The sequence below is a fragment of the Schistocerca cancellata genome, chromosome 1, assembly GCF_023864275.1.
Source record: "Schistocerca cancellata isolate TAMUIC-IGC-003103 chromosome 1, iqSchCanc2.1, whole genome shotgun sequence".
In the NCBI taxonomy this organism is placed as follows: domain Eukaryota; kingdom Metazoa; phylum Arthropoda; class Insecta; order Orthoptera; family Acrididae; genus Schistocerca; species Schistocerca cancellata.
Window position 1 is genome coordinate 913,296,122 of NC_064626.1, and position 26,401 is coordinate 913,322,522.

At 42.3% G+C, this 26,401-nt stretch overlaps 1 protein-coding gene across 1 annotated transcript in view; it reads right to left on the reverse strand.

Annotated features, from left to right (window-relative positions):
• The window catches only part of LOC126114040 (pickpocket protein 28-like), a 196,644-nt gene that overhangs the window by 4,530 nt on the left and 165,713 nt on the right, over positions 1 to 26,401 (reverse strand). The window contains exon 8 of the mRNA XM_049915022.1: positions 15,255 to 15,402. Coding sequence (XP_049770979.1) covers positions 15,255 to 15,402 — 148 coding nt within the window. The remainder of the gene's footprint in view (positions 1 to 15,254; positions 15,403 to 26,401) is intronic.

Genomic DNA, 26,401 nt, shown 5'->3' on the forward strand with positions numbered 1-26,401 from the left:
GAACATGATGCTGAATATTAAAAAGGGTGTTCAAAAAGTTTTGCACAGTCGTCTCTATTTATTTTATTTTTTGCCGGAGGAGAATGAAACTGTTTGTGAACATAGCTGGAACATTTAACTATAAGTTGGTGTATAAAAGTATTTTCTTTTATTTACAGGTGAACCATAATGGACCGTGAAATAGATGTCAGGCTCCGACAACGGTCGGTAATGGAGTTCCTCTTCAAGACCGGCAATGACTCTGCCACATCGGCTCACAGGAAGTTGCTCCCTGTTTATGGGGAGGACACAGTGGATCGCAGCAGTATCCAGCGGTGGTTGTAGAGGTGTAAAGAAGGTGATTTCTCTCTACTGGACAATCCACGATGCGGTAGACCATCGACGGCAGTGAGTGATGTGAATAAGGAGACAATTGATCAAATCATCCAAAATGACAGATGTGTGACAACACGACAGCTTGCTGAAATGACTCGTTTACCATGGGGTAGAGTGGTATCACTGGTACAGTCACTAGGGTACAGAAAAATCTGTGCACGTTGGGTGCCTAGATTATTGACAAGAGAAATGAAAACGATGAGGAAGAATGCGTGCAAGGGTCTCATGAAGACCTTTACTGAAGAGTGGAAACAGTGTTTTGACGACGTCATTACCCAGGATGAAACATGGCTTGCTTTTTTTATCGGAACCTGAGAGCAAAACCCAGTCCATGGGCTGGCATCATCCGGGTTCCCCTCGTAAGAAGAGACCAAGACTTTCATGAACAGCAGGCCGAAAGGTGATGGCTTTCTTCTGCTGGAATCAGTGTGGTGTCATTTTTCATTGACTTTTTGGAACCTGGCTCCACAATTAACCTGGACCGTTACTGGTTGTCATTGGACAAGCTGCAACGTGCCATCGAAGACCCACAGACCACAGTTTCAGGATCAGCTCATCAGACTACACTATGACAATGCCAAACTCCAAACAGCCCTTATGAAGCAGGAGAAAATCAGAAAATCAGGAAAATGGGTTGAAAAATTGTTTCTCATCCTCCCTACAGTCCGGACTTGGCTCCGTCTGATTTTTACCTCTTTTGGCCGGCCGCGGTGGTCTAGTGGTTCTAGGCGCGCAGTCCGGAACCGCGGGACTGCTACGGTCGCAGGTTCGAATCCTGCCTCGGGCATGGATGTGTGTGATGTCCTTAGGTTAGTTAGGTTTAAGTAGTTCTAAGTTCTAGGGGACTGATGACCACAGAAGTTAAGTCCCATAGTGCTCAGAGCCCTTTTTACCTCTTTGGTCGTCTGAAGGCCCACCCGCGCGGTAAAACATTTGATAGTGAGAAAGACTTTATTTCCTGTGTCAAGTGATGGTGTAAAAGTCAATCCCCAGAATTTCACCAAAGTGCATTTACATCATGGAAAGAACGTTGGAGCAGATGCGTCACAGCTGAGGGAGGCTACATTGAATAGGCTCTATGTATAGCTAAATGTTCCAAGTATGTTCACAAAAAATTCTCCTCCTGCAAAAAACAAAAAAATTAGAGACGACTGTGAAAAACGTTTTGAACGCCCTTTGTATGATGACGATGATTATGATGTACATAGTTGGAAATGTTGATGATGGTATGTTAAGGAAGAGTCATTAAATAAAATTACATGAGACATGGGGAAAATCTGCAGCATCATTTTTTTGTTGAGCCAAAAGACAAAATGTGTGAAACACTATACAGTACCAGATTTGAACTGATATAAAAATTGTGGATGATGGTGCTTCACCACGAGTTTTCAATGGAGATGTTTTAATAATTGACAATCTGAGATAATGGTTAGAAAACCACAGCTCACGAGCTCTGTACAGCTCTTTGGTCCCTTGAGAGTGGCTCTTCCAGAAAATACACATGTGGTCGTTTACGGAGAGTGCGAATGAAACTTCATGGTCCATGGAAAAAGTCAGTTTTCGGCCCGTGCGAGTCTATCTTGAAGCGGCGTTTGACAGGGGTATAGGCGACAAACCACGTACATTTCCTGTCAACCACACCACTTTTTCTGCTTGTGGCAGCATAGTTGAAAGTGGAGGGGAGGTGGGGGGCGGGTGGGGGGTGGGGGGGAAGGTAGTGCTTCGAAGAAAAGCTTTAGAGATAAATTTTAGCATGCTGAAGCTGATGAAAAATAGTTGAAAGGATATCCATTCATCGGAAAGGTTTGGGTATCTTGTGAAGTGTGACAAAAGCTTGTTATCTGCCGAAACCAGGAAATAAGGTTTTAATGATCTAACAAAAGATCATTTGGAAAGCAATTTAATACTAACTATTAGTCAGAAATAAGTGAAAGAGACAATAATAGTAACGAAGAAATATGAGCTTCTGTAATAACAAATAAAAGTACTTCTAGATATCAGTGATTTTCTTATTTCTGTTTTTACATGCTTTCTTGGTGTGTCGTTATTAGGCGAGTTCTCTGAAGCAAAGATAGAGTTTGCTATTCTTTCCTTATACGGATCTGCATATTCAAGTGAATTCTCATTTTCGAGCATGGAATCGTCTATAGTTGCAAACCAGGATATCTTCCAGTTAAATAGTATCAATAAAGAATATCGGTATTACGTATTATATCATATTTTATTCAACGAACGTTATTTAAAAGCTTAAATAAAGTTTATTAAGTACATTTTAGGGAGCATTCTCGAATGAAAAATGTTTGAGCACGAGAGAGGTATATTGAGACCGTATGGGCATGCAGACAGGATAAAGGGTAGGAGATAGAGGATAAAAGTGTACAAGGATGAATATTGGTGGAAAAGCTGAAAGGCGTCGACCTCAGTAAAAGAGCCTCACACAGTCTGAGGACGTGTTTAGCAAAGCCAGCTTAGGAATACCCTAATTAAGTAAATAGTGATGCAACAACCTATATAGTTTGAGTTTTAAGACTTTGGCTCTCAGAAGAAATTTCAGTCTTTGCGCCATTCATATTTGGCTCTTTTAACTAATGTATTTTCCGACCAATCTCCAGTAAGATATTTCGAAGAACTGGATTATGTAATGTATTGTTTAAAATTAAACCTCTTAAAAAGAGTTACACAATATAAGATATTCAAAATTATAGCAAAATTCTTAAGGCAGCCAATGCTAATAAGCAAAGATATGACCCACACACACAAGTAAATTCCGACAGAGGCTATAAATATATCATTAAGCCTGAATAAGATAAAATTTACAGATCACTAGCTGTTCCTGGTCATGCGTTATTGTGGCTCAGTCTGGTTACATGGAATAGAAAGAAAACAGAAAGCACACAGTTCTGACATGTATGGGACTTGGATATACGTATTAATCCCTTTCTCTACCCCTGTCTCTGTCCAGCTCCACCTCTCCATGTCATTGTCCACCTTCTCTTCCTTCCCCTTCTCTCTGCCCAGCACCTCCTTCCGCCTTTGGCTGTCCATCTTCACCTTCCCCTCACTCTCCATATCCTCCTGTCCCCTCTCTCCGTCCATCTCCCCCTTTCCACATTCTATCCCCATTTCCTCCCATTCCTCTGTCCATTTCCTCTTCCCCCTCTCTCTAGCGTTGAGCCTTGTTCACTGTTATTGCATATTCTGATTCTGTAGTAGTGTTCTAATTATGAGCTAATAATCCATAAATACGACTTTCCTTTTTGCTAACAACGTTTAACTATTATGTAGTTTGTATATGCATATATTTATATATTAAAAATATATAGCCCCTGTATGTTTCAAAGTTCATTAGAGTATCGTGTAAAAAATTTAAGGAAATCGGTCACGAACTTTTCGAGATTTTGATAATAACGTTTCCTCTTTACACATTACGTATTTATTTGAGTATAATACGTATAATACACACTAAAATAGGAATATAAAAACGCACGTACTCGAATTCAGTGCGTCACTTTCGAAGCAATCGGTGAAGAAGTTTCACAGCTTGAAGAATGTGAGCAAACGAATATTACTTTTTTATACAGATTCCCCATATATTTATTACACATAGTTTATATATTATATGTGGCACTCTAGTAGCTATATAAACATATGCAGTATTGGAATGCAATTTCAAAGCAACCGCTGAAGAATTTTCGGACATTTACGAATTTGTGCAAACGAACATTTACGATTATATTTATATAGGAGATTATCCACAGATTATATAAATACAGTTCCTGAAGAGAACAATTTCAGATCTTAATTTAGTTGTGCCTAATGTTGGATGAAGAAACTTCACCAGGTTTGGCCAGAGGATAAGATGCGATTCAAGGAGCTTAAGTAGCATGCAATTCAACTTCCCGTCAGACACGCTTTTAAGTCATTAACTGAAGAAAAACAGTTATTCCGACAGAAGACGGAGATAGACTAAGATGAAAACGTTAAAATCAAGGAAAACTATGTATTTATGAAAGCCGAAGGTGGAGATGATGGAGCTGAAGAAGAGGATGATTACAAGAGGAAGATGATGATGAGGGGAAATTATAATGATGATGGCGATGTAGAAGAACAAAATGATCGTAAAGGGGAAGAAGTTTACGATTGGCAGAAGGACACCAAGAAATTGCCAGCAGATATCGTCTGGAAAAACCTGAATGAATTCGCATAGGTGAAACGCAGCCTGCTGCTTGATTGCCTAGGTGATGGAAGGAATGGGCACAAAGGGATTGAAAACCATTTGTGACATATAAATTTTAAATTCACTTTATTACAATGACCAGGTTTCTTGACAAATATACAGGAATTATCACAACTAAGAAAAATGTCAATTGAAGTCAAACGGAATAAGTTTCAATTGTGTGACTAACGGCTAATAGAGATGCGAGACTGGTCAATGAATTGAGACACCATCTCATTCTAACGAATAGAAGTGAAATTAAGTTAAAGTGAAGGTGATAACAATTGATCAAATTTACATCTTGGATGCAGCCACTACCTACAAGAATCTCTTTTCTGTAAAAGTAATTAAATTTAAATGGAATGCAATCAACTCTCGTTGATTTCTTATGGCGCATGTGTCCAATCCGGCGAGCAAAGTGCGCACCTCAAGGTAAATACCAACAAAATCAAACCGATACGAAGCAAAATTTAACAGAAAGGTGTCCGAGGTTCAACGAATTTACATGCGCTTAGACAAGAACTGACCATTCAACTAGCCCCGCATGTCGAGAGCTCAGGACTTCTTGGACAGCAGGAGTTTTACTACCTGTTCCCACTGCCTCCTCCTCACCGAACTCGTCGTAAATTCGTACCACAGTTCAACTGCGTTGACTTCTTGTGCATCATTCAGCTGGAATTATCTTCACGTCTTTTTAGAACGAGATTCATTTTGGCTGCTCTGTGCAACGAAGTAACCTACTAAAATTCACAGTTCTATTCTGGGGAATTCTTCAACGAAATAAATGTAAAATTGTTCTTATGAAAAATGGAAACCACAAATAGCATTTAGATAACATTCCTCACAGAAACTGAAAATCCGTAATCTACTTGTAGAACTAATTGCTTTTTAAATTACCTATGAGTGAGTTCCAATTGTAAAGCACGTCTCGACGGTACCGCAGTGTCAGCAGCTCCTGTAGGTAAACGTGGAGGATGGTCTGATTGACAAACTGTACGTCTCCGCTGCAAAAATAAATTATAATACAAACTTAAAAGATCAAATACGTGTGTGAAATATAAGGGACGCTCAAAAAGAAACGAGCCTGAGTCTGGAATGCGCGAACTGGTGACAGGAGGGTGATATCGTGGCGCGTGTAAAGACGTGTGGTTCCGACCAGAGCGTGATAGTTCACAGCTCGTCGCTAGAGGACACGCGTGCACGTCACGTGACTGTACAGAGCTAGCAGCAGTCTACATCAATCGTCCAATGGTGGCAGTCGCATTGTAAACAGTGATATGGAACCGTCAAAAGAAGAGCAAAGAGAGGTTGTTCGCTTTCTGTCAGCGGAAGGAGGAGGAGGAACGGACATTCATCGACGAATGTCACAAGTGTACGGCGAGCACTGCATGTCCCTTGCAACGGTCAAGGCGTGGCACAAGCGCTTCGTTAGCCGAGGCACAAGTGTGGAGCACCACACTGTGTTGCCGATGACATCGTCCAGCTGGTGGATGCACTCACTCATTACCCAGGACCGCCGAGTGACAGTGAAAGCCACAGCCGCCGTGGTCGGACTGAGCGTCGGAAGTGTTCACACCATCATGAAGTAACGACTGCACATGCGCGAAATGTGTGCCCAACGAGGGGTGCCCCACAGTCTTCAACCACACCAGGAAGCTTGTCGAATGGCCTACTGACTTGCTCATCTGCAGCGCTATGCTCTGGAAGGGAATGCGTTCCCGACACGAGTGGTGGCTGGAGATGGGTCATGGTGTCATCACTTCAAATCAGAATTAAAACGACAAAGTCTCCAGTGGAAACGTCCAGGGTCACCACCACCAAAAAAAGCCATCGACACGAGTGCAGGAAAGGTTATGCTGACGTTCTTCTCTAACCAAGATTGCCCCCTTCTGATTCACTTCCTGCATCATGGGACAACAGTGAAAGCTCACTGTTATTCACAAACCTTGACCACCCCTCGCCAAGCGATCAAATCAAAACGATCAGGCAATCTCACCCATGTGTTCATTCTGCTCCACAACAATGCGAAGCCTCTTCTGCAGAAATTCAAATGGGAGGTTCTCAGCCACCCTCCATACAGTCCGGACCTCTCTCCCTGTGATTACGCTACTTTTGGTCGCCTTAAAAAGGATCTGAGGGGCAAACGATTCACCTCTGACGACGACGTCCAGCTGTACGTGCGGAACTGGTTAACATCGCAGCCCTGGGAATTTTATGAGACAGCCATTCACCGCCTTGTGTCACAGTGGGACAAGTGGCTCAACAGCCAGGGTCAATACTTCTAACATACAGGTAATGGTTTCTGTAATTATGCCTCTGGCTCGTTTCTTTTTGAACGCCCCTTACGTATTGTAAAAGACGCAAATGTCAGTTACGGAATTGTAACTCATCACAAAAGCACAGCTGAAACGTATGTGTTACTTTTATGGAGTAATGCGTTACTTTTATTGCAATAATGACAACAGAATCACAGAACAACGTGCTTAAATACTCACAAATTTTATGTTTCTCTTTTTTTTAAAAAAAAATCAGTTTTATATCGAATGTCGAAATGTATATCAAAGTATCTAGTTCCTATGGAAATGCTTTACTTCTAAATTGGAAACTGAGACATTGTATGTACAAGATGTTAATGATTTAATGTGTGTCTAAGAGACTGATACCCTTCTTCGTAAGTTTCATTTTCGACCCTGCGTGGGTGGTTAGCGTTATCTTGATTGTTTCTGCAGGTGTTTTCTTGGGGCGTGGAGATTTACTCCCTCTCAGCGCCGTCTACCACTCCGTTACACAAAGATCAGATCATTCTTAATGCCAATATATGTGGTTTGTATTTCCTATGAAGGCAACATGCAAACGGCCTTCCCGCAGTGGTAACACTGGGCCCCGTCAGATAACCGAAGTTAAGCACTGTTGGGATTGGTTATAACTTGGATGGGTGATGGTCCAGTCTGCCGAGCGCTGTTGGCAAGTGGGCTGCACTCAGCCCTTGTGAGACAAATTGAGGAACAATTTGACTGAGAAGTGACGGCTCCCATCACGAAAACGGACAACGGCTGGGAGTGTCGTGTGCTGATCACGTGCCCATTCATAGCCGCATCCAGCAGTGCCGATTGCTGAGGATGACACAGTGGTCGGTCAGTACCAGTGATCCTTGGGAGGCTGTTCGGACGGATTTTACTGCTAGTTGTATGAAGGCAACAGAGTTCATTACTACGTAAAATATCTTTCCCACACATTGAGTTTGGTTTATTCTGGTCCGTCCACTAATGTATCATCGGCAGATGAACAACTGCCATAAAAGGGACACACTTCTTCAACAATACTGGAATGTCCCTCAAGGGAAAAAAATGCAATTTACACACCGAATTGACAAAAGTCATGGATACCTCCTAATAGAATGTCAGACTTCCTTTTTCTCTTCGTAGTGCAGCAACTCAACGTGACACTTACTCAACATGTCGTTGGAAGTCCCCTCCAGAAATATTAAGCCAAGCTGCCTCTGTAGCCGTTCATAACGGCGAAAGTATTTCCAGAGCAGGATTTTGTGCGAGAACTGACCTCTCGATTATGTTCCATAAATGTACTACGGGATTCAAGTCGGGCTATCTGCATAACCAAATCATTCACTCAGATTGTCCAAAATGTTTTTCAAACCAGATTACAAACTGATAAAATCAATCATCGTCACCGCACTGTTCCTCCACTCTATACAGTACACAATGCTGTAAATTGTGTCCATGTCCTCCCTCGTTTAGCGGTTTTTTAAACGCAATAAAGGGACCACACCGTAACCAAGAAAAACACCCGCATACCGTAACACCACCTACCCTGTACTTCACTCTTGGCACGACACGTAACGCCAGGTGCCGTCCTCCAGGCATTCGCCGAAAGCAAACCCGTCTATAGGATTACCACAGGGTATCACCCTAAATCACTCGTTTTCAGTAATCCAGTGATCGTTGGTGTCGCTCCTCAAGCGTTGCCTATCACTGGCTATAGGAATGTGAGGCTTATGCGGAGCTGCCCGACTATTGCATCCACTTCTTTTCAACTCCCTGCGCACAGTCATTGTGTTAGCTGGACTGGAACTCGTGATTCCTTCCACTGATTTCACGCAACTTCCACTATGCTCGACTGTCCCCGTCTGTCAGTACATGAGGTCTACCTGATCTTAGTTCAGCTGTCTCTTTGCGTTTGCACTTCCCAGTTACATCACCAAGAGTCGACTTAGGCAGCTTTAGAAGGGCTGAAATGTCCCTGATGGTTTTGTTTCATCCAATGACTAATACGCTTTCTAAGTCAATCCGCTCACCTGATCTACCCGTGCTGCTGCCTGCTTCTTTCCTTTTCTACTGAGGTGTCCGCCTTCCGTGATATATAGAAGTAAAATTCGCACTATTTTTCATCATATGGCGTGTACTTGGTCTCTCACCCCACTGGTTGATTAAGGCTATCCAATCCACAATATCACCTATATACGTCTACAAATATACTGTGCAAGCCACTAAAGAGTGTATGACAGAGGGTACACCGTACCATTGTTGACGATTTTCTTTCCTATTCCCTTCGTATATTGAGCAATATAAAAATGATTGATGTGTGCCTCTGTACGCGCTCTAATCTCTCTCGCCCTACGGTATTCCGTACTCTAGTCATAGCTGGCAGCATAATGATCGCACAGACATCTTCGAATACAGAATCTTTGAACTTACCCAACGGGTTCATCATTCCCACGTAAGTTCATCAGCCATTTCTGTCATACATTCGTATGGTAAGTATCGACATGTTACCATCCCTGCTTTTAATTCGTTTGGTATTTGTAGTCATACCTACCTGATAAGGACTTCGAACACTGGAGCAATATTCTAAGACACGCACCACTAGCATCATATACACTACGTGATGAAAAGGACCCAGACACCTGGCTGAAAATGACTTGCAAGTTCGTGGCGTCCTCCATCGGTAATGCTGGAATTCAATATTGTGCTGGTCCACCCTTAGCCTTGGTGACAGCTTCCACTCTCACAGGCACACGTTCAATCAGGTGCTGGAAGGTTTCTTGGGGAATGGCAGCCCATTCTTCACCGAGTGCTGCGCTGAGGAGAGGTGTCGATTTCGGTCGGTGAGGCCTGGCGCGAAGTCGGCGTTCCAAAACATCCCAGACGTGTTCTATAGGATTCAGGTCAGTATTCTGTTCAGACCAGTCCATTACAGGCATGTTTTAGTCGTGTAACCACTGCGCCACAGGTGCTCGATCGTGTTGAAAGATTCAGTCATCATCCCGAAATTGCTCTTCAGCAATGGGAAGCAAGGAGGTGCTTAAAACATCAATATAGGCTTGTGTTGTGATAATGCCACGCAAAACAACAAGAGGCGTAAGCCCCCTCCACGAAAAACACGACCACATCAAAACACCACCGCCTCCGAATTTTACTGTTGACGCTACACACGCTGGCATATGACGTACACCGGGCATTCGCCATACCCATACCCTGCCATCGGATCGCCACATTGTGCACCGTCATTCGTCACTCCACACAACGTTTTTCTACTGTTCAATCGTCCAATGTTTACGCTGCTTACACCAAACGCGGCGTTGTTTCGCAATTACCGGCGTGATGTGTGGCTTATGAGCAGCCACTCGACCACGAAATCCTAGTTTTCTCACCTCCCGCCTGACTGTCGTAGTACTTGCAGAGTATCTTGATGCAGTGTGGAATTCCTTTGGTATGGTCTGGATAGATGTCTGCCTATTACACATTGCGACCCTCTTCAACTGTCGGCGGTCTCTATCAGTCAACAGACGAGGTGGACGTGTACGCTTTTGTGCTGTACATGTCCCTTCACGTTTCCACTTGACTATCACATCGGAAACAGTGGACCTAGGGATGTTTAGGAGTGTGGAAATCTCGCGTACAGACGTTTGACAGAAGTGACACCCAATCACCTGACTACGTTCGAAGTCCGTGAGTTCCGCGGAGCGCCCCATTCTGCTCTCTCACGTTGTCTAATGACTACTGAGGTCTCTGATATGGAGTACCTGGCATTAGGTGGCAGCACAATGCACGTAATATGAAAAAAGTATGTTTTTGGGGTTGTCCGGATACTTTTGATTTTATAGGTATGAGTTTTACTTTACAGATGCACTATATTTTCCAAAAACCCTCCCAACAAATCTAAGTCTTCCATTCGCCTTGCCTAATATTGATTTTCTGTGATCGTCCTATTTCACATCGTTCCTTAGAATTAGCCCCAAAATACTTACTCTATCCGACGTATTTAACATATTGACCACTGACCTTATAATCAGATGCCTCCGTAAGGATTCGAAAACCAAAGGCCCTGAATTCGAGTCCCAGGCCGGTACACAGTTTCAGTCTGCCAGGAAATTTTATATCACTTCACACGGCGCTGCAGAGTGAAAATTCATTCTGGAAACATCCCCCAGGCTGTGACTAAGCCACTCTCCGCAATACCTACTCTTTCAGGAATGCTAATTCCGCAAGTTTATGAGGAGAACCCTGAAGTCTGGAAGATAGGAGATGAGGTATTGGCGGAAGTAATGATGTGAAGATAAGACGTGAGATGTGTTCGGGTAACTCAATTGAACCCAGGATGGCAGGTGCCGGACCGATTCGGAACAAAACATGACACGCCCACCTCATGGACTCGGTCTTGCGGGGTTGTCAGGGTTCAGATGGGGGGGGGGGGGCTGGTTTTAATTTGTTTTTCCAATGTCAATGTGAAAAAAAGAAAGAAAGAAAGAAAGAAAGAAAAAAGACCTTTTAAGGTTGCAGCTCAGTGAACCCTCGTGGTTCGATCCGTACCCATCTTGTCTCCTCCAGGCTGTAGCTCACTGTGATCCTAAATATAAATAAATGCTGTACTTGTTTCAAACAACTGAGAAATTGTAATTGGTCTGTCACTTTAAGAAACCTATAAGATGTTTTAAAAAAGTAAAATAAAAAAGCTGGTCGAGTACTTGCCTGCGAGAGACAAAAGTGCTTGTCGCGAGTCTTGGTCCGGCACAAAGTTTTAATGTGGCAGGAAATTTCATATCAGCGCATACTCCGCTACAGAGTGAAAATTCATTATGCGTACTACATAGTTCTTTTACTTTGTTATAGACATATCTTACGCTGATTCACATTTCAAGACAGCTGTCACTAAATGGAAGTTACGTCATAGTCTTCCTGTTCGATCAACAACTGTGCACGACAGTATCGCCAGCAATATTTTCTTTCTGCTGAACCTATCTGATAGTTTGTATATGTACACTGAAAACATTTGGTGTCCTGTTACTCTTCCATGGGACATAATGTTACTACGTTTGCCGTTCGGTTGAACCTAGTATGTTGCTTTACTCAAGTATTTCTGGAGCCAACCACTTACTAAAGAAGATATTATTGTGATCTGGTTAGTACTCGACGATGTGACAGAGTAGTGAACGACTTACGGAAATCGAGGAAGACAGAATATACCTCTTCTCGTGCATGTGTTGTTTCCAACATTCGTATGTGATTAAAGAAACATGTGCTTCATATGATTGATTTTTTTTCTGAATCCGTACTGATTCTTTAAAAGAAGCATGTCTTCCTCCAGGATCTTTGTGATGCTTGAGGTTACAGTTCGTCGATAGCTTGACTGTTATTACAACGAACAGCTCGAATGATGGAAACGATAGTGTCACGCCAGATATCGACTGATATAGAAAGTAAACTCATTTCACTGGAACTACAGATTTTAAATATGTTACACATTGTACCATGCTAAATTCCGTTGTAAAATAGTCTTATAGAAAGGTCTGTCGGGCCACCGATACTTCATCCTCTTGTCTTTGTACAACAGTTCCGAAGGATTATGTAGTCAGAACACACTTGCCTCGACGTCGGAAAATGGAGCAGCTGCTGCTCCTAAAAGTAGCTCGTCATGAGTCTCCATGAAATCGAATAATTCCATATCAGAACTGCAACTAATGGGGAGCACTGGATAGTGCAGAGGGCAGGATATCGAACACAGGGTGTGTGAGGTGGTGGCACACGCTGGCCATTCTGTCAGCATACTGACTTAGTATTATGATAATCAATGTTATAAATTGTATCTGCATTTCAAACCCTTATTAAGAGTGATAGTCACGCAGAGATTTTGCTAAAGCAGAGGCTAAGAACACGTCTGCGTCTCCGACAAAATTTCAGAAGTTATTCAAGGACATTTTCTGAGTATTTTAGTATAAGAGACCTGAGATGTCCAGATCTCGTCACAGAGTAATAATGTGATTATTATTTATTCGGTTTGTCTCCAAAATTGCCTTTGCTTCTATGAAAATACTTTCAGATTTGTTGAAAATCTTGTAATGCAACAATTCTAACACGGAAGGGTCCGGTTTCTCGTGATGGCCAGTTGTGGCAAACGGCTCAAAATAACATCACTGTGCCGCTCTTCAATTGCACTCAGTGAACCCATACACGATGTGTATATCGGTCAACTCTATAGTTCTGCTGAGTATCACTGTTAATGTAGAACTAACACAGCAGGAAAACAAAGACAAAACAGAAGCCGCGAAGTACTGAATACAAGCCTTAGGCTGATGCTTAATGTAGACATTGCTGGTACCAGCAGCAAGTACCTGAGTGAACGGAACATGGTTGTTTTTAGCACTGTTGTGCAGATATTTTCACCGCAATAGATATACAAAGATAACTGGGGGTAAAAATCAAACGAAGTGCAATCACTCTACAACGAGTTACCGGAGACCAGGAGTCGCTTGTACCAAAATGCTCACGAAATGTTGCTAAACAGCCAACGAAACGTTTTCGGTAGGGACCGGGTTCACCCTCAAGACTTCATAATCGTTTAGTAAGGCAAAAGAAACTCGGAGGAAACATGAGAAAGGATAATAGGATAGAGATTTGAATACTACTCGCCTAACCGTGACCATTTAACGTAATCTTTCTTCATTTATTACTATTATCTGAGAACGAAGTATATTTTTTCTTTACATTAATCACTGTGAGTTACATCACTGCATCCTTAGAGACTTCAGTGATTTGTCAAGTCTATACGGATGCATAAATGCAGGATTATAAATTGATTTATGTGATATAGGAGAAGGTCGGGTGGCATCCGACAGCGGATTGTATCGGACGAGAACGGTTCCTAAGCTCTAAGGAGTGACAGCACCTTCGCCCCAGTCGAGTGTGAAATGTGGAGGAATAACAGCACTCGCTCGATTCTGAATGAAGGCAACAATGTGATTCGGAGTGGCAACAAGTTACCTGTTCCTAGTTAGTTTTTCGGTGCAGGAGCTTCACATTAGAATGTTTTATTTGCAAGCAAAGTCCGTTACATTTTTATTTTAATCGTTAGATACATCTGGTATTATCGTGTGTATTCTAGGATGAGACGATGTCTAGGCCAAGTAATAACAATGAGAGTGTTAAAGTTACACAGTGGTACGTTCGGGTAGAATGAAACAAAGCAAATTCGGATTGTATCGAAGAAAACAGAGAGAAAAAACTTATTCTTGTGATTTTTTTCTTTTACACGCAAAGATGGAGAAGTCTGCACATAAATGGGATGAAAACACCAATAGGAAGCTGTTCAAAAGTCATAAACCTTCTTAAAATGACAATCACAGAAGCGAATGAGAAGCATTCGGTTTCAAGAAGTTCGTTAGGTGACAGACTTCAAGCTTGATGGCAAAACAAAGATTTAATCATGAAACCTGTTTTAGGAAACAATAAGTTTTTTCCAAAAAATATTCAGTGAAGAACAGTAAATAGTGCTATAAGATCATGTTAAACATTTAGACAGCCAGCAAATGACTTTTAGTAAAGGTGAGTTCTTAAATCTGATGCACAATTTGCAGATAAGGCATCGGCTCAGTAAGACAAAAGTGAAAGCGAGTATGTTCATTTACCATGATTTTAAACAAAAATATGAATCCTTAAGCCTAAGGGCATCTGAATCCACGGGCCTGCATCAAGCAACACGTTTCACGAACAAGTTGACAGATTCTTAAAGTAGGTGAACAAGTTGAGTTTTATAACCATTTACGACCCAGTTTTGTATTTTTTAAAACATATTTCTATGCACGATACAACACTCCAAAAATTTAACTGACCAAAACTAGCGAACGTAAATTCTCTTGACATTGAATTCCTGTCCAGTAACCAACAGTATTTTTAGTGTGAAAAATGTTCCAATACAACCGTCAGAAAGCACAGTAATTTCGAAAAAGCCTGCATGTCCGATAGTACTTGACCTTCTGGTAAGTCTGAAAAATGTACTTTAAGCACTAGCGTTCTTAGATTTTCTGCATGCTTATACGATCCGAACGTTAGTGCCCGCACATCAGTGTCTCGAAGCAGTACGATGCAATACTTAAAGGACTAACACGAGGCTCTGAACGCTTCTAAATTTCCTAGCACTCCAATTATGTGATTTATTTATTTACTTATTTATATTTTTTTGATAAGAAGTGCGTCGTACTGTATTAGTAAACTGATAACCGCGTACTGACCTCCAAGTTATATACGTATCAAACAAATCCAAGAATGCTGGTCCATAATCTTCCCTTGTGGATTAAATACATATTGCGAAGTTATTTGTGGTTGCAAAACATGACGCTTCGCATGTGTAGGAGTGAGGACGCGTAACGTACAAGAAGCTGTTGTAGTCGTAGTTGGAGTTGAAGAGGTCTCCGGAGGTGACGGTGGTGTGGAAGCTGACCGTGTCGCACAGCGGCCGGCAGAGGCAGTCGTTGTGGCCGTCCACCTGCGCCGTCCGCACCGTCAGCCAGTTAAAGTCCTCTGAAAACCACCGGGCAGCACTCACACAGCAACGCTTCCAGTAATTTAACACAACATGTTTTAATATTGTAAGTACAAACAAAAGGGGCAAATAATACTAACAAACATGATTTCGGAAATCAATTATTTCCCCGATACGACAAATACACAAGTGAAATGAGGCCAGAATTTTTGCCGTTTGGTTTTTCAGTGCGAAGATGCAGCTCTCCATGTTAGAACATCCCATGCGAACCTTTTCAATTCTACATAACTACTGCAGCCTACACTCATTTGAACCTGCTTACTGGAGTCAACTCTTGATGTTCCTCCATATAATCTTCAACATTCTCCTGTAGCACCACATTTCTAAAAGCTTCTATTCTCATCATTTACATATATTACGAAATACACTACTGGCCATTAAAATTGCTACACCAAGAAGAAATGCAGATGATAAACGGGTATTCATCGTACAAATATATTATACTAGAACTGACATGTGATTACGCAATTTGGGTGCGTAGATCCTGACATACCAGTACCCAGAGCAACCACCTCTGGCCGTAATAACGGCCTTGATACGCCTGGGCATTGAGTCAAATAGAGCTTGTATGGCGTGTACAGGTACAGCAGCCCATGCAGCTTCTACACGATACCACAGTTCATCAAGACCACACGTTTTCAATTGGTGAGAGATCTGGAGAATGTGCTGGCCAGGGCAGCAGTCGAACATTTTCTGTATCCAGAAAGGCTCGTACAGGACCTGCACCATGCGGTCGTGCATTATCCCGCTGAAATGTAGGGTTTCGCAAGGATCGAATGAAGGGTAGAGCCACAGGTCGTAACACATCTGAAATTTAACGTCCACAGTTCAAAGTGCCGTCAATGCGAACAAGAGGTGACCAAGACGTGTAACCATTCGCACCCCATACCATCACGCCGGGTGATACACCAGTATGGCGATGACTAATACACGCTTCCAATGTGCGTTCACCGCGATGTCGCCAAACACGGATGCGACCATCATGATGCTGTATACAAAACCTGTATTCATCCGAAAAAATGACGTTTTGCCATTCGTGCACCCAGGTTCGTCGTTGAGTACACCATCGCAGGCGCTCCTGTCTGTGATGCAGCGTCAAGGGTAACCGCAGCCATGGTCTCCAAGCTGATAGACAATACTGCTGCAAACGTCGTCGAACTGTTCGTGCAGATGGTTGTTGTCTTGCAAACGTCCCCATCTGTTGACTCAGGGATCTAGACGTGGCTGCACGATCCGTTACAGCCATGCGGATGAGATACCTGTCATCTCGACTGCTAGTGATACGAGGCCGTTGGGATCCAGCACGGCGTTCCGTATTACCCTCCTGAACCCACCGATTCCATATTCTGCTAACAGTCATTGGATCTCGACCAACGCCAGCAGCAATGTCGCGATACGATAAACCGTAATCGCGACAGGCTATAATCCGACCTTTATCAAAGTCGGAAACGTGATGGTACGCATTTCTCCTCCTTACATGAGGAATCACAACAACGTTTTACGAGGCAACGCCGGTCAATTGCTGTTTGTGCATGAGAAATCGGTTGGAAACTCTCCTCATGTCAGCACGTTGTAGGTGTCGCCACAGGCGCCAACCTTGTGTGAGTGCTCTGAAAAGCTAATCATTTGCATATCACAGCATCTTCTTCTGTCGGTTAAATTTCGCGTCTGTAGCACGTCATCTTCGTGGTATAGCAATTTTAATGGCCAGTAGTGTATAATGCTCGTATAACATTCTCCTGGGGTAAGCCCGAAGTTACTCTTATGTCTGAACACTTCTCTCCGCTGATAAAGACGTATGTGTTCTATTAAATAGAAACTCTTCATTACAATCACACAGTAAGTCCGATAATCCTTACGCCCGTATTTTGTTCATTAGGCAGCAGCGCAGAACTATATCTAACGCCTTCCGAGGGTCAAGGAGCACGGTATCTACCTGTGGGGCCTGTATCTACTGCTTCTGGGTCTCGAGGACGAACAGAGCGAGCTGGCTTTCAGGCGATCCTTGTTTTCGGAACCCATGTTGTTTCCTACAGACGAGACCTCCAGCCTCCAGAAATATCATAATACGTGAGCATAAAAGAAGTTCCAAAATACTAAAATTTACCGATGTCAGAGCTGTAGCCCTGTAGTTTTGTACACCTGTTTGACGACCCTTTTTGAAGAAGGGAACGACCTGCCCCAACCTATGCTTTTTTCAGTCGCTAGGAACGCTTCGCTCCACCAAAGACCTTCGGTACACTGTTGCTAGAAGAGGGGCAAGTTCTTTCACATATTTTCCACTGAGGTGACAAAAGTCATGAAACAGCGATATGCACATGTACGGATGGGGGTAGCGTCGCATACACATGTCATAACAGCTTGTGAAGACAGCTATCAGCTTTTGCAAAGTTACGGGTTCTATTCGGTACATGACTATGCTTGTGCATACATCGTGGTAACTCAACATCAGCTCTGCTAAGTTCAAAAAAAATGGTTCAAATGGCTCTGAGCACCATGGGACTTAACATCTGAGGTCATCACTCACCTAGAACTTAGAACTACTTAAACCTAACTAACCTGAGGACATTACACACTTCCATGCCCGAGGCAGGATTCGAACCTGCGACCGTAGTAGTCGCGCGGTTCCGGACTGAAGCGCCTAGAACCGCTCGGCCACATCGGCCGGCTCTGCTAAGTTTTAGGTTGTTGTTGGAGAGGAGGTCCATCAAGACATTTGTCGAATGATCGTTTCTGAAAGCATTTCTGCTAGCTTGTATCATGCTGCTGCAATGTCCATACTTGCAGATGTCAAGGTGTTAGGTACTGCACTGATTCCTTCTAGTACGTTACCCTGAATAACAGAACTGTTGTATCCAATTACGTTTTCAAGAGCTATTGCGACGCTTCGTTATTACTTGTAATAACTATGTCAAAGACTAAGTGGATCAATGGTCTCGAATATGCCAACCCAACTCGCTGAGTTTAGTGCCGTTAGCACTACGTTGAAAGTACTCGAACAACAAGGTTTTTAATCCTACCACTGTGAGGCAAGAAAAATTGTAGATTTTAACAGTGCTGAAATAAAGAGCTGTTCGTAATTAACTTCTACAGCGTCTTTAAGAACTAAGTTAAAATTGTAACTTCATTCTTTTTTTCACACAACATAATTTACGACGGGTACCCAACCTTGACAGAAACATTTCCTCACATCTAGACCTATCCATTTTACAGATTCAGTTAATTGATATTGGAGTCCTATTACTGTACAGATTAATATTTTCCACGGTTGCCGCATCATAGTTACGCCCGTGCCTTGTACTCCGCATTTTAGCACGATAAAAGCTCGGTTGCCAAGTGCAATGGTATACTCGGAAAGATAACCTTGTTGTCCTTGACATTCTCAATTCGTCATTTTCTAAATTCTCTTTTGACTTACTGACAATAAAGTCATGGCTACCATCGTATGACAGTTAATATCAAAGTCAAAAACGAAAGAGGTGTGGACTAACGTATCTTCTGAGATACGGTGATCTGAGATGGAGGATAAGCTCGGATTGGGAAAGGACGAGGAAGGATGAGGAACGAAAGTTTTTCCAATTTTTTCTCCTTCATACAACTGTAAATATGTATGATATTCTATGATATTCCGTATCAGCCTCTTGCAATAATCAAATTATCAAATTGTACTGGAGCAATGCTTAAACATGCCCTACAACGGAATGCTAGAACACAACTGTTTACTGTAGCTTAACCTCAGCTGTGCACGTAATTGTTGGAGGTCCATGACAGGCAAGTCGTTGATCACCCACATCTCATATATGTAAAATGGAAACTTGTAGACCAGAGCAGCATCGTTATTCACTGTTCTTTGAATAAGATTTGCGTATCTGCATCACATACATCCGAAATCATCTTGCTGAATTGCAGCATGCGGGCCGGCCGGGGTGGGCGAGCGGTTCTAGGCGCTACAGTCTGGAACCGCGCAACCGCTACGGTCGCAGGTTCGAATCCTGCCTCGGGGATGGATGTGTGTGATGTCCTTAGGTTAGTTAGGTTTAAGTAGTTGTAAGTTCTAGGGGACTGATGACCTCCAAAGTTAAATCCCATTGTGCTCAGAGGCATTTGAACCATCTTTTTTTTTTTCAGCATGCGGATTGCAAAGTGGCTCTAAGCACTATGGGACTTAACATCCGAGGTCATCAGTCCCTGCGGATTTCCTTGGACAATGGGCAGTGTCGTGCGCGTAAAATCCATATAATATAGTGTTTACTGATCAGATTGCTATGATATGAAGGAACTGAGACCGCATGTTTCATTTAGTAGTATCCTCATTGGCGTTTATTCGAAACGTCGCTCCACACTGCAGACTGCCATGTCACAGTCAAAGCGATAGCGTCTGACACAGAGCCGGCCACGGCAGGCCAAGTCGCATGCGAGCCGGTAGTGTGGGCCGTGGCTCAGCCTGTGTCTGGTTTGCTCGGCTCTTGAAAGAATTACAGGGATAGTTTTCTAAACGTTTTGAGTACACTGCAAATCTTACATATATTTTCGAGTTCGTTTTGAGACCGTTTGTCATTTCAGTTGAAAGTGTCCCTATGTATCTGCAGATGTAACTGATTGATCTGCAGTGAGTATTCCTCCATTTTAAAGACAAATCCTTTTAGGTTAAAACTCTCCAGGGTGTCTACATTGTTTCTCTCAGATAGTTTCCACCTCTACACAATGTGGTTGCAGAAGTGCTACAATATTTTGACCAGCGTAGTTGTGTGAAAGACCTTTCTTACATTATGAAAGTAAATAAGCCCCGATTACATGGCAAACTGAGTATAAAAATCTGAGGACCTGTCTGCGTCTGTCAGTATACCGACATTTCGTACCAGATGAAAATTATATTATGTTTTAAACATGCCAAAAATAACGAAATAATACTGAAACTTTGTTCCGCTTGTGATCTCTGTTGTTGAGAAATATGAAACCAAGTCGCACGCAGTGCGACCGTATTGCTTTCTAAATACACCGCGTTCGCTGTTTACCCCTCTTCCCCTCCTATCATTTAGCGTCTCGTAACGGCGGAGGAAGTGTGCAGCCGATTTCTTGGTCACCCCTGGTCCACATGCGTCCATCATTAAAGGACAATACATTTAGCCAATGACGACACGAACAACAGAAGACATACACACATCAACGGATTTGTGATTTTCGAGTAGTGGAGGGCGAGAAAATGATATATGTGGTACCAGCGCTGCCCACAACAGAAGGCATCGAACTATTGCTGGATAATGCAGTTACATGAAGAGGCGGCACAGCATTGGTAGCTAATTCCGAGGAAATCTGCAGATTATCCACGGTTAGTGCAGGAAATGTCAGTTAATAAACGCGGAAAGACCCGTTTCGACTTCATTACACGACTGAAAACCATTCGCTGCAGTTCCATCTGTCAAATACCTAGGAGTTGGCGCAGGAAGCGACTTATTGTGGAAAGACCGCATAAAAGAAATCGTTGGAAAGCCAGTTGTCAGATTGAGGTTCATTACAACAATCCTCTGAAAGAATGATCCACTCGTGAAGGAGTTTACAACTACCACCTTCGGTTGATATTTTGATATAATTCCTTTGTCTGGAATCATTACCTCGGAGGGTTGAGAGAGGAAATATAGAAGATCCAAGAAATAAGAGCGCGTTACATTATGATTTCGTTTAGCAAGTGCAAAAGCTTTTGCTGTAAGTTCTTTATTTGTAGGCACGACCTGTTTTGCAACATTTAGCTGCATCATCAGGTGCAATAAAATCATTTTCCGATCGAGAAATGAGACTGATTTTATTGCACCTGACGATGATACATACGGGCTGTGGCTGCCCTAAATACAGAGTGCAAAAGCTTCTCGGAGACGTTTAACCAACTCGACTGGCAGACGATAAGAGAGAAGTGTAGTACTTCATAGTACAATTTGCTATTAAAATTCCAAAAAAGTACGTTCCTAGAACCATCGACCAGCATATTGTTTCCGCTTACATATGTCTCGCGAGAAAAGTGCGACAGTAAAATGAGAGTCATTCGAACTCGCACGGAGACATACCAATAGTCGCGACTCGAACGAGAAAGAGAGAAGTGAAAGTGGTATTTGGTGTCAAATGCCCTTCACCACACACCGTAAGATGGCTTACCGTTAACAGGTGTAGATTTAGATGCAGGCGGGATTGAACCGCCCGCAGCAGACACAATATACAGAGTTATTCTAAATGATAGACCAATTTTCATAACTTCGTATTTATTCAAGGCAAATCCAAAAATAGAAAAGCTTCAAAGTTTTTTTTCATAATGTTTTATATCAATGTAATAAATTTACTAATTTGTAACAAATGGTAATTAATGAGTTTTTAATAATTATTAAATAATTAGAAATGTGATAAATTTTGTAAATGTCCAGTGTGACCACCGTCAGCTGCATGGCAAACATGGACACGGTAGACAAACTCGTCCCACACACGCGAAAGCGTGTCTGCTGTTACTGAGTGCACGGCAGCAGCGCTCCGGTTCCGCAGATTGTTCAGCGTGGGTGGTAGAGGCGGGACGTAGAACACTTCCTTCACACAACTCCATAAGAAATAGTCGCAGGGTGTGAGATCAGAAGATCTCGGTGGCCAGAAGTGCAGAGCCAGGTTCTCAAGTCCCCTGCGACTGATCATACGTACATACATACATACATACATACATACACAAACCTTTGTTCCATAGATCATGGCCGGCCAGTGTGGCCGTGCGGTTCTAAGCGCTTCAGTTTGGAACCGCGTGACCGCTACGATCGCAGATTCGAATCCTGCCTCGGGCATGGATGTGTGTGATGTCCTTAGGGTAGTTAGGTTTAAGTAGTTCTAAGTTCTAGGGGACTGATGACCTTAGAAGTTCAGTCCCATAGTGCTCAGAACCATTTGAACCATAGATCATGAATACGAGATTTCGTTATGATGTGGAACGTGTCACTTTAACATAAATTTTCTTAACAAAAATAATTAATTAATTAATATTTTTTTACAGTTACTACTTCATATCTAAGAATTCATCTATTGAGCATAAGGATTCGTCATTCAGAAATTCTTTTACTTTGCTTTTAAATGTTGGTTGGCTATCTGTCAGACTTTTAATACTATTTGGTAAATGATCAAAGATTTTTGTGGCAGCATAATTCACCCTTTCTGTGCCAAAGTGAGATTTAATCCAGAATAGTGGATATCATCCCTTCTTCTAGTGTTATAGCTATGCACTTCGTTGTTATTTTTGAATTGGGATGGTTTATTAATGACAAATTTCATATGTGAATATATGTATTGCGAAGGTACTGTGAATATCCCGAGTTCCTTAAATAAATGTCTGAAAGGTGACCTTGGGTGGGCTCCAGCTATTATTCTGATTACACGCTTTTGTGCAATGAATACTTTCTCTCTTAATGACGAATTGCCCCAAAATATGATGCCATATGAAAACAGTGAATGAAAATAGGCATACTAGGCTAATTTACTGATATGTTTATCACGAAAATTTGCAATAACCCTAATAGCATAAGTAGCTGAAACTAACCGTTTCAGCAGATCATTGAAGTGTTTCTTCCAATTCAATTTCTCATCAATGCACACATCCAGAAATTTTGAGTATTCTACCTTAGCAACAGACTTCCGTTCATAGTCTATATTTATCAATGGTGTTATGCCATTTACTGCACAGAATTGCATAAACTGTGTTTTCTCAAAATTTAGTGAGAGTCCATTTGCAGGGAACCACTTAATAATTTTCTGAAAGACATTATTTGCAATTTTCTCAGTTGATTCTTGCTTCTTGGGTGTGATTACTATACTTGTACCATCAGCAAAAAGAACTAACTTTGCATCTTCATGAATACAGAATGGCAAGTCGTTAATATATATTATGAACAATAAGGAACCCAAGACTGAACCCTGTGGGACACTATTCATGATACCTCCCCAGTTGGAGTACTCTGCTGGATTTTCTAGACTATCTGCACTGTTCATTTCAACCTTCTGCATTCTTCCAGCTAAGTATGAATTAAACCATTTGTGCACTGTCCCACTCATACCACAATACTTAAACTTATCTAGAAGAATTTCATGATTTACACAATCAAAAGTCTTTGAGAAATCACAAAATATCTCAATGACCTAGGGCTGAGGAAGGCAGTCATTCAAAAAGCTTCGCACATCACGGTGCCAATGGGGCTGGCACATCACGGTGCCAATGGGGCTGAACTCCATCCTATTGGAAAATGAATTCCTGAGAATCTTCCATAACTTGAGGGAACAACAATTGTTCCAACATGTCCAGGTACGTGATTCCCGTTACAGTTCTTTCCGCAAAGTAAAATCGTCAACAAACCTTTGTACGGGAAACGGGACAGAAGACATTGATTTTCTGTGAGTCTCTTTCGTGTAGCAATGGTGAATGTGGATTTTCCAAATACCATATGCGAACATATGTCTGTTGACTTTTCCACTAAGGTTGAACGTCGCTTCATCGCTAAAAATTACACGCTGTAGAAATGTGTCATCCTCTTTCTTTCCTAGCACATAACCGCAAAATGCCAAACGTTTCTCTTTACTATTGGGGTTGAGAGCCTGCACAAGTTTTAATCTGTAGGGCATGTATCGAAAACGCCGTCTCAGAACTTTCCATAGAGCTAGTTGGGGTATTCCAAGCTCTCAACCGACTCTATAGGTAGTTTTACTTGGACTGCGCACAAAACTTCCTTGAATCCATCGGACATCATCCTCCGACACACGCGGTCGGCCTGCGCACATACTCCCTGTCCGTTTAAATAGCTTTAACCAACGGCTAATGCTTTCGCGAGATGGTGGCTGAATACCGAATTTGGTACGAAATGCCCACTGCACTGCAAGTTTCGACTCACTTTTCGTGAACTCAAGAACGTAGAAAACCGTGTGCTCCACAGTCGCCATCTCACTCACAACTGACAGTGAAACAGAATTACGGCCCTATTGCCGAGCAAACTCTACCGACCGCTTCTCAAACCATCACCTCCCGCCCGCAAATAATTTTTGAAAATGGCTCTTTTCAATGGTATAAAGACTGTTCATTTTGGATGTGTACTTGAATACATACGAAATTTTGAAAATGGGTACATCATTTAGAATAACTCTGTATAAAGCTGCACGGCCCGTTACGACAGTGAGCGCGAGGTACTGGTCTTTATCTACTGCGGCCATACACAGTACAGCATAGTCCTGTACCCTTTCGTCACTGCGCGCCCGACTTCTCTATCAAGTGCTTCCACACAGGCAGTACTGTAGTGCGAGAGCGGCGTGAGTGTTACTCAGAGAGAATCCCTTTCCTGCTTCGATTTGCATTCAGCTAGGTGGCACAATGGTTAGCACGCTGGGGGGTAATAGTTCAATTTCCCCTGCAGCTGATCCTGCCTTAGGTTTTTAGACGATTCCTTAGCATAGGACATGGCTGATGTCCTCGCTATATCCGAGCTTGTGTTCTCTTTCTAGTCTCTTTGACGACACTTTAAAACCTACAATCTACCTTCCTTCTCCCTTTGTTTCCGTGTTTGTACAAAATAAAATAATGTCCGTCATGAAACTGAGCGCATATCTTAAGGAATCAGCACATTGCGTCGTCATATGGGATTGTCGAGTGTCTGAACCATTTCTAGATAAAGTGCGAGCTAGTCTTTGGTCGTTCTAAAACAAATGGTTCAAATGGTTCTAAGCACTATGGGACTCAACATCTTAGGTCATAAGTCCCCTAGACTTAGAACTACTTAAACCTAACTAACCTAAGGACATCACACACATCCATGCCTGAGGAAAGATTCGAACCTGCGACCGCAGCAGCAGTTCAACAACAATTAACCCGATATGACAAGCGCTGATTATTCTGCTTATCGTTGAGTCCTCCTGTTTTTCGCCTCCACCTGCAGCAGTGTAACGCAGTATCACTACGAAGTTGTATGAGAATCATGCAATTTAATCCTTCGATTACCCGCTACAAGCGTCATTACATGATAATTGATAACACTGAATTTATTATACACAAATATCCTCTGTGACTCTAGTGCACAGAAACACGATCGTAATAAACTTACTGTTGTAAGTTGACAAGCATTTCAGATCCTCTAGGCCGCATTCTCTTGCATTTTCTGAAACAAACATTGGAAAATTATATAGAAGTAGCAACATGGATCATATAAAATTTCCTTCAAATTTTTCTATAAGCAAGTGTGCTACGGTATTTAATTACGAGGGTGTGCTGAAAAGTAATGAGTCCGAATTTTTTACGTGAATTGTAAATTTTTAATTTTTAAACAAGAAAAAATTTATTAACGTCCTAAATTTTTATGCTTCATGTCTACATATTTATTTCTCAACATACGTAACACTGGCGACGGTCACATTTCTCCCAACGAGAGACTTGTTTGTTGACACTGTCACTGAAGAATGTTGGAATTGGTTGCTGGCGCCACAACCTCACTTTTGCTTACACCGCTTATGTAACATCCTCGAGGCTCTTCTTTAACTTTTCGAAACTCTGTCACACACATTCAGATTCGCATCACGGTTTCCTTCATCATCACGACGAAAAACTCAACGTCACACATTGGGGATGTCGATACAAACATCACCATACATAGCTTTCATTTCTCTATGGATTTAAGTTCGAGGCACGTCTTCTGCGGTTAGAAACTCGATTACAGCACGCTGTTTCTCACGCACGGGCATGGTTACGTTACACCAGCCATGTTACACGCTACAGTTCGGAGTCCTCTAGAGGCAGAGAGTTGCAACTTGCATCAGCAAGGCGGGAAAACGGGCCGAGTAATATGTATCACATGTAACAATTCAGACGATATTGAGAACAGAATAAAAAGTTCAGAGGCATTATTTTTTCAGTAAGCACTCGTATTTTTTCTGTCGCTGCACCGCGTTATTTCAGTTTATTAAGTCAATACAGTGTTCGCTGTT